We start from the raw sequence: 16,180 nt of genomic DNA, 5'->3' as shown, positions 1-16,180 counted from the left end.
CGGTTTTCAGGTTTTTATGAACACCCCTAAGTAAAAGCAACTTAGAGGAGTATCTCTCATGATTTTCACTTGCTTTATTAGTCGCTAGACCATACCCTTGGATGCAATTTTCCGTTTCCTTTTTTGGATAAATCATGTGCACCTCGACTATTCTATTATATACCTGTGATATCCCACTAATATAGGTACATGTAATTCTACCCACCAATGTTCCTTTTTATTTCTTTTTTACTTTGAGTTTCCAATACTTTTCCAAGAAATCCATTTTTCAATATTGAATGAATGTAGAAAAGGTCAAGTCAGTTACAGAAGTTGTATCCTAGTATACGTAAAAATAGCACGGTATAGCCAGTTTTCGGATTGGTCATTCAAAAATAGTCTGTATTTACCAAGTCAATGAAAAATAGTCACTATTCTGCTGCAACAGAGATCCGTCCAGCATAATATACTGGAGTTCGGTGCACCTGTGTATGAACTTCAGCATATTATACTGGACCGGTATACTTTGCTGGTTCCAGTATAATATACTGGAGACTGGAGCACTGGTGCTCCAAACTCCAGTATATTATGCTGGACCGGTATACTTGCTTGAACTCCAGTATATTATGCTGGAGTTCTAGTGTACTTATGTTGGAACTCCATCATATTATGCTGGAGTTCCATCATACTTATCCTGAAACTCCAGTATAATATGTTGGAGTTCAAGTATACTTATGCTAGAACTCCAGCATAATATACTGGCGTATTTTCCGGGTTTTGAATAGTATTTTCTCTCAGATTTATCTTTACATGAAAAGTGACTAAATTTCGGTTACTTTTGAAACTGAGCTATTTTTGAACAACCAGTTGTAAATCTGACTATTTTTGAATTTCACCCTAGTAAACTATTGAGCTTCAACATTCCAGCAAGTTGTGATGAAGTTGCTCCTCAGCTCACTTCGACATCATTGTTGGTGGTTTCTGGGTCCAAACTCAATTTAGTTTTAATGTTATGTGGTAGTATATTTGAAAGAGAAACATCTAATTTATTGCAGCTGAAGTCAAAAAAATTCCAGATAAGAATGTCAATATAATTGGCCAACACATCCTCGTTATCCCCTTTTCATAAACCCATCAAATTATTTTTCTTTCCTCCTAATAACATTTTCTGAAAACATGGATAAACATGCTTTTAATGTATCGTATTCTTAATTAAGAAACTAGAGAACCACCAACCATTCCCTACACCAACAGAAAATTTGAAGTAAACGCCTAAAAGAATTAGTCAAAGAAGAATCAATCAACGCTGTTTGCATAACCACAGATCCTAATCAGTGACAAATACCGTGTTGGACGTTGACTTGATCCAAAAAATTTTAAAGTCAACTAGCAGCCACTCTGTCTTTAGCTACAGTTCATCCCCTCATAACTTCATTTTATAATATTTAAAACTCCCAAATCAGAATAATATGAGGGAGAATAGGAAAAAAGAAGAAGAAAGCGCAAGAAGATGGGGAGGGTGAAATTGAACAATGATCCAACTCCAAGCCTCAGGCACTTCAGTCATCCACATGAATTAGAGCTATGCATCCAACTCCAAGATCTAAGCCCTTGTTCAGGATGCAGACTCCCACCATTAGGCCAAATGTACATATGTAAGCCTTGCAACTTCACTCTTCATTTGAGCTGTGCTAAATTCCCACAGCTGATTACTCACCCCTCCCACCCCAACCACCCTCTCAACCTCCTCCCCACATCCAAGTACCCTGGTGGCCGATTCAACTGTGATGCCTGCAACCACCGTGGAGACGGCTTCAGCTACCACTGTGGTAGCTGTGAGTTTGATCTTCATGTAATCTGTGCAACTAGACCACTCAAAATCACACACCAATTGCACCAATGCTTGCTGGAACTCACCTTCAAAAATCCTTATACTGGTGCCAAAGGCTTCTCTTGTGATGTATGCCGCAAGATTGGAACAAAGCAGTGGCTTTATAGATGCCCCGCTTGTGAGTTTGATGTTCATTTAGATTGTTCAACTGCTGCCCCTAGACAGGCAATTCAAGCACCCGCTTCACAGCCGACTGCCCTCCAGCACCACCACTCATTCCCGGGAGCCACTAACCAATTCCAGCAGCCAACTATGGGTACACAAGCAAGGCCAAATCAATACATGCAGGCTCCTTTGGGTGTAGGCCAAGTGAGGCCAAACCAGTTGTTTCATAGTGCTAGTACAAGTGCAATTCCCCAGCAACAGTTCCAGCAGCCTCCTATAATGCAAGGACAAGTAAGGCCAAACCAGTATATGCAGCCTCCAGGGGCAAACAACGGTTTCGGGAATGGTTTGATGAATGCTGCAATTCAAGGACTTGTAGAAGGTGCTGCTCAGCAAGTTGGTCAGACTTTCATGCAGGGAATCATAGGCGGTGGTAATAATGGTGATGGAAATGAGGGATCTTCAATCCTGGGAGGCATTTTTGGTGACTCGTCCGACACACAATACTAGAATGACATCTTTTTTCTTTCACTTTACTTGTCTGAGTAAAACAGGTCAGAGTTCGGGTTAAACATAAAACTCCGGAATGGATCACACTTTGGTGCCTTTTTTTTTCGAGAAGTAGATACATGCTTTTGTATCTTGATGCTTGTGTTGTATTCTATAATCAGTTTGTCTCAATCAGAGCCATTTACTTGAACTATGCAATGTCGCACATAAGTCCTTTTAGGACTGGTTAAATGTTATTGATTCTACTATAACATTGAGATTTCTCATCCATTATTCAGAATGAAGGTGATTATTGAGAAAAGAATGAGGCAAATTTGAAAGATCCACCACCATTTTCCTCTTTGTTAAGATGGATGGTCCTAACCCAACATCATCTCAGAGCCAATAGTCAGGTGCTAGTGGTTTGTGGTCAGACATTTGACTTTATAGAAAGGTAACCTTCTTTAAATGATAATATTCCATGGACAGGTTACCACGATCCGAGCAAACAACATAACAATCTGCATAGTATTACGCTTTCCATATTTCAATAACGCAAGGACATCTGCATTAAACAAAAGCAATTGCAGTACTAGTGTTAAGCCAACTTAGTTATGAAGAAGCACGAAACAGAGAGTGAAAGAGGAGGGCAGTTGATGGAGCATTAACTGTTGAAATGTTTGATTCATATCCAGGTTGCATTCTATCCAGGAGAAAAAACCCTGTATCCAACTAAAACGGAATGAAGAAGGCTATAGAAGCTATGTATGGAGCATCTTATCTGCATAATTAAAGCAATAAATGAGAAAAAGAAACTACACAGTTTCAGAAATATTGATCAATACTTGAGCACGAATGTATCAAGGAAACTAAATAATGGGATGTACCACTATTTCCTTCCCATAAGCGAATAACAGTTCCACAAAGAAACAGTTTTTAACTATTGCCCAAATTCCTATAGCAGCATAAGGTCTAGAATCTACTTCATATTTCTAATTCTAAAGTTTAAGCCAACTTTGCCATTTATTCCCTATTTGAAATCAACTTTGACAGACTTTTCACCAGACTATCTTTGCTTATAGTTAAGTGAGGTTTTCTTCAGCCCAATCATGTAATTTGCTACTTGTTTCTTCAGCCCAATCTTGTAATTTGCTACTTGTTCTTCCCCAGAGGGTGAAATAGTTCAGATTACAGGAATCTTCTAGCTGATATTTCGTGGCAGCCATAATTGGAGTTTCAGAAAAATAAAATTAAGAGAACTTGGAAGAAACAAAAACAGATTTCACCATTCAGGTGCATGAAGAAAAAGGACACCATCCTCGGTGATTGAGAACATAATAAGAATGATCGCAACTTAACTTGGTTTTATACAAAAACTCAGGAGCAGTTATAGACTATACGTACAGGGAAGCAAGAGGAGAATCCAGAAAAGAAAACATAACATTTGCCTGCTGATTTAAGTGTCTTAAAATCAGGCAGATTCCTTAGCTTCTGCTGCTGCCTCCTCCTCTTGTAGCTTCTTCAAAGAGGGGGGTGGTCTAGGGACAATGCTTTTCTTCCATTTCCGGTCAAGCTTCCTGGATATCCTCTTGTTAATCCCTTCTTCGAGCTCTCTCTCCCGTTTAACCGTAAGCATCCTAGCAATCTAAAAAATTGTGTAAACCCACATCAAAGTGAAGAAAATCAGACCAAAAAGTAAATCTATGAAGAAAAGTAACCTGCAATTACTAAAGTACAGGAAATGGAAAATGAACATGATTATACATTCATGAGTAATGTCAAAAAAAGAATAGGAAATAACGCATAATACCTATTGGTACAAACATTTAAGACAAATTTTTGAACAACATTGAAACCCCCTTAAGCTGGTTAAGCTACTGATTGTGGCCATCTGGTCTGGCTGAATGAATCTATTGAGATAGAAAATTCTGATGTTGTCTCACACAAATATGAATTCATTTGTATTGAGTAAATAGATGCAATTCAATTTTACTTTCATTTTAAGTTAGGCTCACAACTACATACCAAAAAATAAAATAAAATTAAGACTCACAACAAGATGCAGCGGTTTCATAACATTGTTGAATTCACAGGAACATCTACAGCCTACTAAGTTTCTTAAAATAGCTTAAGCAAACACAAACAGATGAGTAATTGTTTCCCCTAGGAGGTAGTCTAATGCCACAATGCAACTATCAGTCAGAAATTTTTAGCACTATGTCTTGACCAAACACAAGCAGCTTCTGAAGCTCTACTTCACCGAATTAATTGTCTAAGATGCTCGTAACCTTAAGATTCCAAATCTTGTAAATGTCAGCCAAAGAACACTTTTTTATAACCGAGACCTTTACCCTTCTCCACTTAAATACCGGTTCGAAACTTTTACCCTTCTCCACTTAAATACCGGGTTTTTGTTTATAGCAAGGGTCCGAAACTGTAACACGCCCCTAACCCACACCGCACATGTTGTGCTCTTACCATTAGACCAAATCCCTGTGGGCAAATGTAGACCAAAGAATTTTGAGCTAAATCATTATAGTGAATTATAGACAGAATAAGTTACGGCATTGATTAGGCACCAGCATAGACATCCATATCCAAGAACTATTCCCTATTTTTGCAGTAGACTTTTACCAGTGACACTTACTCGTCTTTGCTTAATCATAGGCAAATATTATGTCCCCCAGCTATTTTCAGTACTTGCTGTAAGACACAAAGCAAATGTATGTCCAAATCTTTGAACTGCTTTATTTAAAATTTGATTCAGGTTTCACTCAGATATACACCTAATAATAAGTAGTACACAAAAGGCGGAAATAAAAATTAAATATATAGCAATATTAGAGAAACATGGAGAGTACCCTTTTGCGCATTCGAAGAAACTCGCTGGACTTAAACTCATTTCTCGCCGACCTCTGAAGACGAAGCATGAAGAGCTCTCCTTTGAGGTCTACAATCTCTTCCAGAAGCTCTTCAGTAGTTTTAGTTCTAATTTCCTTCAATTCCTCTTCTCTCTTTGCCATTTTCACCACCAAAGATGAACAAGAGTGAGTGGTCCTGATTGTGGACGCGCTTGGTGCACGCGCCGGAGAGGCTTGAGCAATTCGAATGCTATGGAAGGAGGACTTTGAGAGGTTAATTTTCGGAGTGAAGGTAGCACCAGAAGGCGAGGCTATGGAGAGGCTCATCATCCTTTCTGATGTTCTGCTGCTGGGGATAAGGGGTTTTTACTTTCAGCATAGAATTATTATAATTTCCTTCTTCTTTTTTTCCTTTTTTACTTTTAAATTCGAGGGAAGGAATATGGAGGTGAAAATGGCGTGTAGTAGCCACTAAATAAGGGTGTATTTAATTTTTATCCACTATTTAAAATGCTTATCAAAAATAGCCACTACTAAGGGGGAAAAGACACAATTACCCTTTCTCTATTTCTTGTATAATCCCAAAATCAACGAAAACCCTTATTTCATTCGTTCAGAGTTCTGCGTTTCTTCATCTTCCTCGTATGCAAACTGCAATCTCAATTAAACTTTTGCTCCTTCATCTTCCGTCATCTTCATCTTCATCTTCTCCGTCATCTTCTGTCCGTCATCTTCTCCGTTATCTTCGTTTTTCTTTATTTGTAAGTTGGTTCAATGCCGTGTGAAGTATGTGTGAAATTTCAAAAATTAGCATTATATGTTGATTCAGTGTAGTATATTTTGTGTGATTCTGTTTTTGATAAATTTTTAGTGTGTGAAATTTGAAATGTGTTTGTGGTTGATTCAATATATTTGATTATGTAGGTATATTTCATAAAAATAGTCGTAGAAATTCATAAGCTTACTGATTATGAATTTTCAGTTAACTGTGTTCATTAAATGTAAAGAAGAAACGACATTAAATTTTGTAGTTGGAATTCAAAGTTAAGGACTGATTGTCCTTAACTTTTGCACATGAAACTTGAAGTTAAGGACAAAGTGTCCTTAACCTTTGGATGTTGAAAGTATATGTTAAGGACTGTATTTCCTTAACCTATGCACTTACAATTTAAAGTTAAGGACTGATTGTCCTTAACTTTTGCACATGAAACTTGAAGTTAAGGACTAAGTGTCCTTAACTTTGGATGTTGAAAGTATAAGTTAAGGACTGTATTTCCTTAACCTTTGCATTTACAATTTAAAGTTAAGGACTTATTGTCCTTAACTTTTGCACATGAAACTTGAAGTTAAGGACTAAGTGTCCTTAACTTTGGAAGTTGAAAGTATAAGTTAAGGACTGTATTTCTTTAACGTTTGCACTTAAAATTTAAAGTTAAGGATTGTATTTGCTTAACTTTTAAACTTGAAATTTTAAGTTAAGTCCTAATCTTTGTTTGTTTTTCCTTCTTTTCTAGTGTTATAATGGAAGGCGATCATTTTTTTGATTTTGACGATTGGCGTAATTTTTCTGGTATATTGGAAAGGAGATTTTCAATATAAGGAAACAATTAAAAGTTTTCTGTCGAATAGCCAATGGAAGAAATTGAGGGAAAGTATTTTTGGCAACTTCTTCAGATTACAAAGTGTGAAGTTCTCGGGTAACAGAAAGCACTGTGTATTGCTTTCTGAAATTGTTAGTAATGAACCTGATTCGATGACCTTCAAGGTATTTGACCGCGATATTAAGTTTACTCGTGATGCATTCCATATTATTACTGGTTTGAAGTCTTATTCGTCGCTTGACATGAAAGGTTTAAATGAGAAAGAGAATAGGCTTTTAAGAGTCTATTTCCCTGGAAAGGACAAAATTGAGTTGGCTGATTTGTATAGTTTTATTTCTAGTCGCCCACATGGTACAACTTCATCATTTGCTGGCAGTGATGATGATGCTTTGAAGTTGGCAACACTCTATTTTGTTGAGTCGATTTTGATGGGCAAGAGGAAAAATAGGAATATGTCGGAGCAAATAATGAAAATTGTTGACGATGATGCACTTTGCGCTTCCTTCAACTGGGGCTTTCTTGCTTATGAGACGCTATTAAAATCATTGAAGAGTTGCTTGAAATCAAATGAGAATGATGTTCAGAAGGAGAAAGAGAAAGAAAAAGATATTGATAGCTACACTTTAGTTGGCTTTCCTTTTGCGTTTTGTGTCTGGATTATGGAAGTACTTCCTATTTTCCAAGAGAAACAATTTGTGAACTTCAAAGAAGTTGGTTATCCTCGAATGTTATGTTATTCTGAAATGAAGTCTCCACAATTTGATGCTCTTTGTAGAAAATATTTCCATAATAAAAAAGTAAGTTAATGTAATTACTATCTCTTTTTTTGTTTATTTGTTTTAGTTATGTATACTTATGTTTAGTTTTTCTTATATAATAGGTGTTTAAGTTGATTGAGGTGTCACCCTTTATTCCCGTGGAAGAAGAAGATACACAGCCTCTTTGTGTGGAGGAGCCAGTTTCACAAGATCAAGGCTCAAGGTCTTCTTCCACACAATTTGACGAAGGCGTACTTAAGGAAATTGTTAGAGTATGTGTTTCTGCCTTTGAATAGTATTAGTTTTTTATTTGATTATTTCTTGCTTACGAACACCTTTTTTTATATTATGTTTTTTGATTCAGAGATTATCAGAGAGTTTTAAGAAGGATTTGCAAGCAGAAGTTACCAGAGTTAATCAGAAAATTGTTGTATCAGAACAAAAGATTGAGAACGAAATCAAGGTAATTTCAGTTAGTCCAACTTTAGGATTTTGTGTCCTTAAATTTTGAACTTGGAATTGAAAGATAAGGACTTCTTGTCCTTAACTTTTGAACTTTGAAATGAAACTTAAGGACATCATGTCCTTAAGTTTTGAACTTGGAATTCAAAGTTAAGGACTTCTTGTCCTTAACTTTTGAACTTGGAGTTCAAACTTAAGGATTGCATTTCCTTAAGTTTTGAACTTTAAGTTCAAACTTAAGGACTGCCTGTCCTTAAGTTTTAAACATGTCCTTCTCTTTGTAACTTAGTTGGCTTTCTCAGGATTTAAAGAAAACTCTAGGATCAAAGCTTGATACTTTGATGAACATGTTTGGGAAAGCTGATCAGATGAACACAGATAGAGAATCTAGTGTTCCAATTAGAAAATATGGAGTTGATGATCATTGTCGTGCTACTGAGCGTACTGGCATATTCAACCAAGATGCAGGTGGTGTTGAACGTGATTATATGGATGTGCATGCAGAGGGTCAGTATGAAAGAGAATTTAGAGATGCACATCTAGATGATGAAACTGAAAATGTTACTGATATTGGGAAAGGTTAGTTATAGATTTTGATTTTTATTTTCGTTGAAATGTATATTCAATAGATTAATACATATAAACTATGCATGTGCATGCAGAAGTTTGTGGAGTGCCGGAGAAAATTTGTAGAGTTTGTGGATTGCAATCACAGGAGGATTTAACAAGTCCATTGGGGACAAGTGTCAGCGAGATTGTATGCAAATGCTTAGAAGGAACGTATGATCTCTCTACACCGCTGTCATACAAAGAAAAATTTGGAGTTCAAACTTGTGCCAGTCAAGGTTAGATAAAATTTTCATTATATATTGTATCTTTATTTCATTATATATTGTATCTTTTGAAGCAGCAAGCGAAGAAGCTGGAGTGCAGTATCAAGAGAAAACTGGACTACAATCTCAAGACATAGGCAGAAGTGAGATTGGTTCCAAATCTATAGATGCAACATGTGATGATGATGATGTAGCTGGAATGATCTTGGATATTGCAAATGGTTAGGCAGTGCTTTTTTAATTTTATATATGTTTGTTTTAATTAAAGATTATTAACATGTTAGTTGTTGTAAATATTTTTGCAGAATCTTGTCAACAAGCATCTAAAGATCATGGTGAACAACTGCAAGATAAAGAAAATGTGGAATTGCAAGAAAAAGAAAATGCTGCACGCAATATTTTAGCTGAGTTGTCTCTTGAAAAAACACAAGAAGGTACTACGGAGAAGACAGGTACTGATTGTGCCCTAATTATTATATGTACAATTGAAATTTTGTCTCTTCATTTGACCTGTTGCAGAAAACTAATATGAATATGTGTATATATATATATATATATATATATATAGTGTCGCCAGCAGAGGAAAACAAAGAGGACACCAATGATGACAATCTTAACCAATATACAAGGAAAAAAAAGAGAGACAGTATTGGTTATGATGGTCCGTCATTTTCTCTTCTTACTCCTACTCCTCCAAGTATACAAATGGACATTGATGCGACTTTGACTATGGAGGGTGAAGGAAATGTTGAAGAAGAACTTGGTCGAGGTAAAAGGAACAAGAAGTTAAGCTGGCAGTTGAAATCTCCTTTTGATAAGGAAGGAAAAAGCAGTAAGTTCCAAGGCAGACAATCAAAATACTCTGAAGAGTTCAGGTTGGATAAAATCAACCTATACTCGTAGGTGTATTTTTCATTATGCCAAAGAAGATGAAAAATTAGTGAAGAAATTCATTGTGTGGTTGGGCAAGGAGAAAAGGAGAGGTCGCAAAAAAGAGTAAGTCTCTTAATGTGTTTCACTACATCCTTAACTTCTGTGATTGTAAGACTAATTTTAGGACTAACTGTCCTTAACTTATAGATTCAAGTTTAAAACTTAAGGACTTCTTGTCCTTAAGTTTGAATTCAAAATTCATAAGCTAAGGACATGCAGTCCTTAAGTTTGAGTATCAAATTCAAAAGCTAAGGACACTTGGTCCTTAAGTTATAGATTAAAGTTTTCAAAATTCTAAGTTGACATTTTCAAAATTTTCAGGGGACAAATTGATTTATATGTTGATGATAATAGTTTGAGGAAAAAACCATACAAATTGTATCATCAAAAAATCAGTAGCAAAATGTTTTTCCTTGAGCTTTCAGATAGCAAATTTGTTCTTGATGATAAGGTTAGATAATTCACAAGGCATTTATTTTTTCTATTATTAATTTATCATTTTTTCATTATTTTATGACTGATTTGTTATTGATTTGTTTTATTTTTTGCCTTTTTATGAAGCATATTGACATTGCTCTCTATTATCTGAGAAAGAAGGAATGCTACCACCCTCGCGATCATCCTTTTCGATGCACAACTACTGATGTTCTTTTTGATAATTATATGGAACTTGTGTATAAAGATTTCAGTGAAGATGCTAGTGATGAGTTTTGGTGTGCTGGTGATAATCAGTTATTTCTGACACCATATGTGTGGGGAGACAGCCATAGATGTGGAATTGCATGGACTGAGGTTGACAAAATCTTTTTTTCCATGTCGGCTTCCTTCAGAAGATGATGAAGTTGTGACACACTTTTTGTTGGGAGTATTGGACTTGAATCAAAAAAAGATTGATGTATATGATTCCATATACAGTGAGTCATATGAAGCAGGAATGAACTACATGCAAATGTATGCACGCATGATCCCCCATTTGCTAAAGTTCTCACAGTTTGACAAAAATCACAAGTCTTTTGGGAATGTCTTCAACAAATTTGATATACAGTGGCAAAGATCACCACACCAAACTGGATCGTACGTGTTATTATTTGTTATATTATTTATATGTACTTAAGATTTATTGTTTAATTCACTGCATATCTTACATTTCTCTTAGGACTGATTGTGGTGCATTCCTGATCAAATTTGCCGAGTTGCTGATGATTGGAAAGGACGTGCAGCAATTCCAACCCGAAGACATAAAAGACTTTCGAAAAGAACTTGCTGCAAATCTTTGGGCACATGGTGAATGGAAAAGAAATTCTGGTTATGATACTCCACCAGAAAATGTTGGTGATGATTATGAGAGTGAAAATGAAACATTCTGTCCAAAGGAGTTGTAAAGAAATTGTGGTGTTATTTTTGTATAAAATTGCTGTAAAGGTGACATCTGAATTATGCCAGTTTAGGATAGTTCTGAAATATTCTGTAAATTTGTGAAAAGGCACTTATATTTTGTTTTGTTGGCATAGCGTAATTTTTTGTAACAGCTATGCAAAATTACAATTTCAAAAGTTATGTCAAGGCATTTTGTTATTTATTTCGTTGTTTCTCTCAACTGTTGATTTGTCCATTGAGTTTGTTAGTATTTGTTCATGACTAAGTCTAAGTGAACTTCAAATTCAAAGTTAAGGACCAAATGTCCTTAACTTTTGAACTTGAAATTCAAAGTTAAGGACCGACAGTCCTTAAGTTTTGAACATGGGACTATAACTTAAGGACCTTCATGTCCTTAACTTTTGAACTTGTATTTCAAACTTAAGGACTCCTGTAGTTAATGACAAACAGTCCTCAAGTTTTTAACATGGGACTATAACTTAAGGACCTATGTCCTTAACGTTTGAACTTAAAATTCAAAGTTAAGGACAGACAGTCCTCAAGTTTTTAACATGGGACTATAACTTAAGGACCTCATGTCCTTAACGTTTGAACTTAAAATTTAAAGTTAAGGACAGACAGTCCTTAAGTTTTTAACTTGTATTTCAAACTTAAGGACTCCTGTAGTTAATGACAAACAGTCCTCAAGTTTTTAACATGGGACTATAACTTAAGGACCTATGTCCTTAACGTTTGAACTTAAAATTCAAAGTTAAGGACAGACAGTCCTCAAGTTTTTAACATGGGACTATAACTTAAGGACCTCATGTCCTTAACGTTTGAACTTAAAATTCAAAGTTAAGGACAGACAGTCCTCAAGTTTTTAACATGGGACTATAACTTAAGGACCTCATGTCCTTAACGTTTGAACTTAAAATTTAAAGTTAAGGACAGACAGTCCTTAAGTTTTTAACTTGTATTTCAAACTTAAGGACTCTTGTAGTTAATGACAAACAGTCCTCAAGTTTTTAACATGGGACTATAACTTAAGGACCTATGTCCTTAACGTTTGAACTTAAAATTCAAAGTTAAGGACAGACAGTCCTCAAGTTTTTAACATGGGACTATAACTTAAGGACCTCATGTCCTTAACGTTTGAACTTAAAATTTAAAGTTAAGGACAGACAGTCCTTAAGTTTTTAACTTGTATTTCAAACTTAAGGACTCCTGTAGTTAATGACAAACAGTCCTCAAGTTTTTAACATGGGACTATAACTTAAGGACCTATGTCCTTAACGTTTGAACTTAAAATTCAAAGTTAAGGACAGACAGTCCTCAAGTTTTTAACATGGGACTATAACTTAAGGACCTATGTCCTTAACGTTTGAACTTAAAATTCAAAGTTAAGGACAGACAGTCCTCAAGTTTTTAACATGGGACTATAACTTAAGGACCTCATGTCCTTAACGTTTGAACTTAAAATTTAAAGTTAAGGACAGACAGTCCTTAAGTATTTAACTTGTATTTCAAACTTAAGGACTCCTGTAGTTAATGACAAACAGTCCTCAAGTTTTTAACATGGGACTATAACTTAAGGACCTCATATCCTTAACTTTTGAACTTGAAATTCAAAGTTAAGGATAGACAGTCCTTAAGTTTTTAACATGGGACTATAACTTAAGGACCTCATGTCCTTAACTTTTGAACTTGAAATTCAAAGTTAAGGACAGACAGTCATTACGTTTTTAATATGGGACTATAACTTAAGGACCTCATGTCCTTAACGTTTGAACTTAAAATTCAAAGTTAAGGACAGACAGTCCTTAAGTTTTTAACATGAGACTATAACTTAAGGACCTCATGTCCTTAACTTTTGAACTTGAAATTCAAAGTTAAGGACAGACATTCATTACGTTTTCAAAATTGCAAGTTGAACTTACTGACTCCTGTTAATAACTTTTAATTGTTGAACTCAAAAGAAATTAAAAGAACGTAACAAGATATAAATATTGAAAATCTAGGCATCCGCTCAAATTAGAATAATAATGAATACAATCTATAGCAAAAACTTAAAAGAGTCGATAAACATAAGTGTATATTTCTACTCTTCTCTATGCTTTCTTGAAAATGGATGGAGTGCCGGAGAATATATACAAGCTGTTCTATTATGACCAATTCTTCTGCAACGACCACATTTGAATGTTATTTTTGATGGCTCGGTAGCAGGAATATGCCTTTTCTTTTGCCTTCTACCTGGTGGCACTTTGAAATCTGGAGGTTTAACAATTTGTGACTTAACACTCTCTGGTACAATCCATGAATCAGTATGTCCTACAGGATGTATTTGTCTTTCATATGTTTTCAGCCAAGATTCCTTTAAGTACCAGTGCGAACAAAAGTCAGACTTCTTGATGTTTCTCTTCTCGATAGCTGCAATTGCATGTATGCATGGTAATTCATCAAGTTGAAATTGAAAACAATCACATGTTCTTTTGTTTAAGTCCACCAAGAAAGTTATTCCTTCTTCTTCAACTCTAGAACGCCATGAATCAACAGGGAAGACCTTCAATGTTGAAAAATTATAAGTGAGTACATTATGTTAAAAAATGTCAAAATCATAATATAAACATAAAACATAATACTTACGTTCAAAGTAAATGCTAAATCTATTCTGTTCTTCAATTCCTCCTCTACCCAACAAGAAACATCATAAAATGTTCCTTCTGCTTTATTTCTTCTTTCATAAAACCAATGTTGTAGCTTCACTTGAATGAAATCCATCATTCTTAGTATAGGCAGCTCTCTTGCTTCTAATAGCACTGAATTCATCGACTCAACTATGTTTGTTGTGAGCATGTCATATCTTCGTTGTGGACTACAAGAACGTGCCCATCTTTCCGGTGGTTCTTCCATCAAGTAGTCATAAGTTTTCTTATCTACATTTGCAATATCTGACATGTATATGTCAAATTCTTTACGCTTGTATACTCTTGCAGCACTTTGGAAAAGTTTTATGACCTCACTTTTCACCTTTCTTCGCTTTAGGTTCTGCTCCAAATGATAGATGCAAATCCCATGATGGCTTTCAGGATATACCTTTACAATGCCATTTGCAATAGCTTGATGCCTGTCTGATAAAAAAATCAAATTCTCACGGCTCCCAATTGCATTGCGAAGCTGACTAAAGTACCACTCATAGGAATTGTTGTTTTCAGATTCTGCTATTCCAAAGGCTAATGGGACTTCAAAAAAGTCGCATCAATAGCAATCACTGGTCTACAATGATTCCAACCAGCTATCGATGATCCATATGCATAAAACATATAAAGAAACTTGAAAATACAATATAAAACAAGGTTAAAATACCCGAAGTTTAGGACAGTCAGTCCTTAACTTACATTTACAAGTTATAAAGTTAAGGACATGCTGTCCTTAACTTTTATTTCAAAGTTCAAAACTTAAGGACTGGAAGTCCTTAACTTTTAATTACAAGTTCAAAACTTAAGGATAGGCAGTCCTCAACTTCTGGTTATAACTCAAAAGTTAACAAGGCTAAAGACAGCATGTCCTAAATTGTTTACCTGTTGTTGTCGTCTATCTTTATGTTAGTATAAGTTCCCGGGTTTTTACTTGTCATCATATACAAGTATGAACACAATAATTCATAATTTTCTTCGGGACTTCCTCTTATTAAAGCGGAAGCATGTTGAATAGCACGCCACGCCTTGTGATATCCAATGTCTAGTCCATGCAATTTTTGCATCTCTGCCATGACAAAAGCTGGTGTAACTTCAAATCTTGGGTCCCGAAGATTATCGATAATGTAACCACTAATCAACTTTGAAGTAGCATGCCTTTGATCTGCTTTCCTAGTGTTAACATAGCAGTCATGCTTTTTCTCAAGCTTTACTATCTTGAATAATGTTGAGTCTTTAATTCTGAAAGCACGCACACACCAATGACACCTATCATCATTGCATGTCAACGAATATCTTGTTGAGCTTGATCTAACAACTTTGAATTCAAAATGTCCTTTGATTGCTACATTAGAAAAACAATTAATTATGCTCTTCTTCTTGTCAAATACTGATCCGACTTTTATTTGATCCAAAGAAGCATTTTCTCTTAATATCGTAGTTGGGGATTCTTTTTGTTTCAAATTTGATCTTCGTTTAGTTATTTGAGTGCAGGTTTTGTCAGCAACTACTTCGATTACCGGTGCACTCTCTAAGACTTGAATACCCAAAGCTTGTTCGTTGTCAATCTCTATAATGCTTTGTCCTTCTACTTGAATAGAATCAAATGTTTGATGCACCTCTTCATTTAATGGTTGAGCTTCAACCATATCTACTTCAACTATCTGTTGGCATCGCTCTTGATTGTCATGTTGAGTTTTTGTGTTGGCATGTTCATTGCTTGTTGATGCAAAAACTCTTTCCGAAATATCAACTATGAAACGACAGCTCTTGAAGAGTGAATGAGTTTTTAGCAACTCTATACATGTGTGAAGATCTAAATCTTTGGATACAAGCATTCCTTTGCTTGTTCCAAGGTTGATATCAAACCATATCACTATTTCAAACTTTTCTCTATCCAATTCAATAAGCTCAAAAATCTGTTTAACGAAATCTTCAAACTGAATTGACTCAGGTGCTAGGAAAAGCTTTGTTTGATGATCAAGATATTTATAGTCTTCAGTCCATCTACCATTAAAAGCAACTATTATGCATATTGTTTCCATCCTACAAGTCAAGAGAATGGGAAACAAAGGACATACGTTATAAAGCAATCCTTGTAGAATTAAGAACAGGTGTACTGTAAGTGCAAGACCAAGATAAGGACTGTATGTCCTTAACATTTAAACATGTAATTAAAGTTAAGGACTGTCAGTCCTTAACATTTAAACATGTAA

At 35.3% G+C, this 16,180-nt stretch overlaps 4 protein-coding genes and 1 long non-coding RNA gene across 6 annotated transcripts; 3 read left to right on the top strand and 2 right to left on the bottom strand.

Moving 5' to 3' along the window:
• Positions 1–1,299: 1,299 nt before the first annotated feature.
• Positions 1,300–3,306, top strand: LOC104216701 (protein VACUOLELESS GAMETOPHYTES-like). Its single transcript, XM_009766819.2, has one exon. It carries the CDS (start codon positions 1,490–1,492, stop codon positions 2,483–2,485), a length of 996 nt encoding a protein of 331 aa, XP_009765121.1. The 5' UTR covers positions 1,300–1,489; the 3' UTR covers positions 2,486–3,306.
• A 481-nt stretch (positions 3,307–3,787) lies between these two features.
• On the bottom strand, positions 3,788–5,755 carry LOC104216702 (large ribosomal subunit protein uL29c-like). The gene is made up of 2 exons (XM_009766820.2): positions 5,326–5,755; positions 3,788–4,109 (listed from the first exon to the last, which is right to left on the bottom strand). The coding sequence occupies exons 1-2, from the start codon at positions 5,653–5,655 to the stop codon at positions 3,936–3,938; spliced, it is 504 nt and encodes a 167-aa protein (XP_009765122.1). The 5' UTR covers positions 5,656–5,755; the 3' UTR covers positions 3,788–3,935.
• A 1,323-nt stretch (positions 5,756–7,078) lies between these two features.
• Positions 7,079–10,654, top strand: LOC138870856 (uncharacterized). Its single transcript, XM_070148696.1, has 10 exons — positions 7,079–7,723; positions 7,807–7,956; positions 8,049–8,147; positions 8,449–8,725; positions 8,809–8,991; positions 9,057–9,200; positions 9,285–9,431; positions 9,548–9,854; positions 10,234–10,363; positions 10,595–10,654. The coding sequence occupies exons 1-10, from the start codon at positions 7,079–7,081 to the stop codon at positions 10,652–10,654; spliced, it is 2,142 nt and encodes a 713-aa protein (XP_070004797.1).
• On the top strand, positions 9,812–11,494 carry LOC138872030 (uncharacterized). 2 transcript variants are annotated; one of them, XM_070149978.1, is made up of 4 exons: positions 9,812–9,975; positions 10,234–10,363; positions 10,474–10,986; positions 11,069–11,494. In XM_070149978.1, the coding sequence occupies exons 3-4, from the start codon at positions 10,661–10,663 to the stop codon at positions 11,292–11,294; spliced, it is 552 nt and encodes a 183-aa protein (XP_070006079.1). In that variant the 5' UTR covers positions 9,812–9,975; positions 10,234–10,363; positions 10,474–10,660; the 3' UTR covers positions 11,295–11,494. The 2 variants fall into 2 exon arrangements, with proteins under 2 accessions (XP_070006079.1, XP_070006080.1); XM_070149979.1 differs by lacking the exon at positions 10,234–10,363.
• A 1,783-nt stretch (positions 11,495–13,277) lies between these two features.
• LOC138870011 (uncharacterized) lies at positions 13,278–14,031 on the bottom strand. Its single transcript, XR_011400174.1, has 2 exons — positions 13,915–14,031; positions 13,278–13,831 (listed from the first exon to the last, which is right to left on the bottom strand). It is a non-coding gene; the product is annotated as an uncharacterized lncRNA (long non-coding RNA).
• Positions 14,032–16,180: the final 2,149 nt, after the last annotated feature.

The sequence above is a fragment of the Nicotiana sylvestris genome, chromosome 6, assembly GCF_000393655.2.
Source record: "Nicotiana sylvestris chromosome 6, ASM39365v2, whole genome shotgun sequence".
Taxonomy (NCBI): Eukaryota; Viridiplantae; Streptophyta; class Magnoliopsida; order Solanales; family Solanaceae; genus Nicotiana; species Nicotiana sylvestris.
The sequence above is the reverse complement of the archived record's forward strand: the minus strand, read 5'-3'. Positions and strand labels throughout refer to the sequence as shown.

Excerpts from the sequence above, each read along its gene's own strand:
- LOC104216701 (XM_009766819.2), top strand. The coding sequence starts at position 1,490 with ATGGGGAGGGTGAAATTGAACAATGATCCAACTCCAAGCCTCAGGCAC.
- LOC104216702 (XM_009766820.2), bottom strand. The coding sequence starts at position 5,655 with ATGATGAGCCTCTCCATAGCCTCGCCTTCTGGTGCTACCTTCACTCCG. Across the intron at positions 4,110-5,325 it reads TTCTTCGAATGCGCAAAAGG|ATTGCTAGGATGCTTACGGT; the intron begins GTACTCTCCATG and ends ACAATTTTTTAG.
- LOC138870856 (XM_070148696.1), top strand. The coding sequence starts at position 7,079 with ATGACCTTCAAGGTATTTGACCGCGATATTAAGTTTACTCGTGATGCA. Across the intron at positions 7,957-8,048 it reads TACTTAAGGAAATTGTTAGA|AGATTATCAGAGAGTTTTAA; the intron begins GTATGTGTTTCT and ends TTTTTGATTCAG. Across the intron at positions 9,201-9,284 it reads GATCTTGGATATTGCAAATG|AATCTTGTCAACAAGCATCT; the intron begins GTTAGGCAGTGC and ends ATATTTTTGCAG.
- LOC138872030 (XM_070149979.1), top strand. The coding sequence starts at position 10,661 with ATGTGTGGGGAGACAGCCATAGATGTGGAATTGCATGGACTGAGGTTG. Across the intron at positions 10,987-11,068 it reads TCACCACACCAAACTGGATC|GACTGATTGTGGTGCATTCC; the intron begins GTACGTGTTATT and ends CATTTCTCTTAG.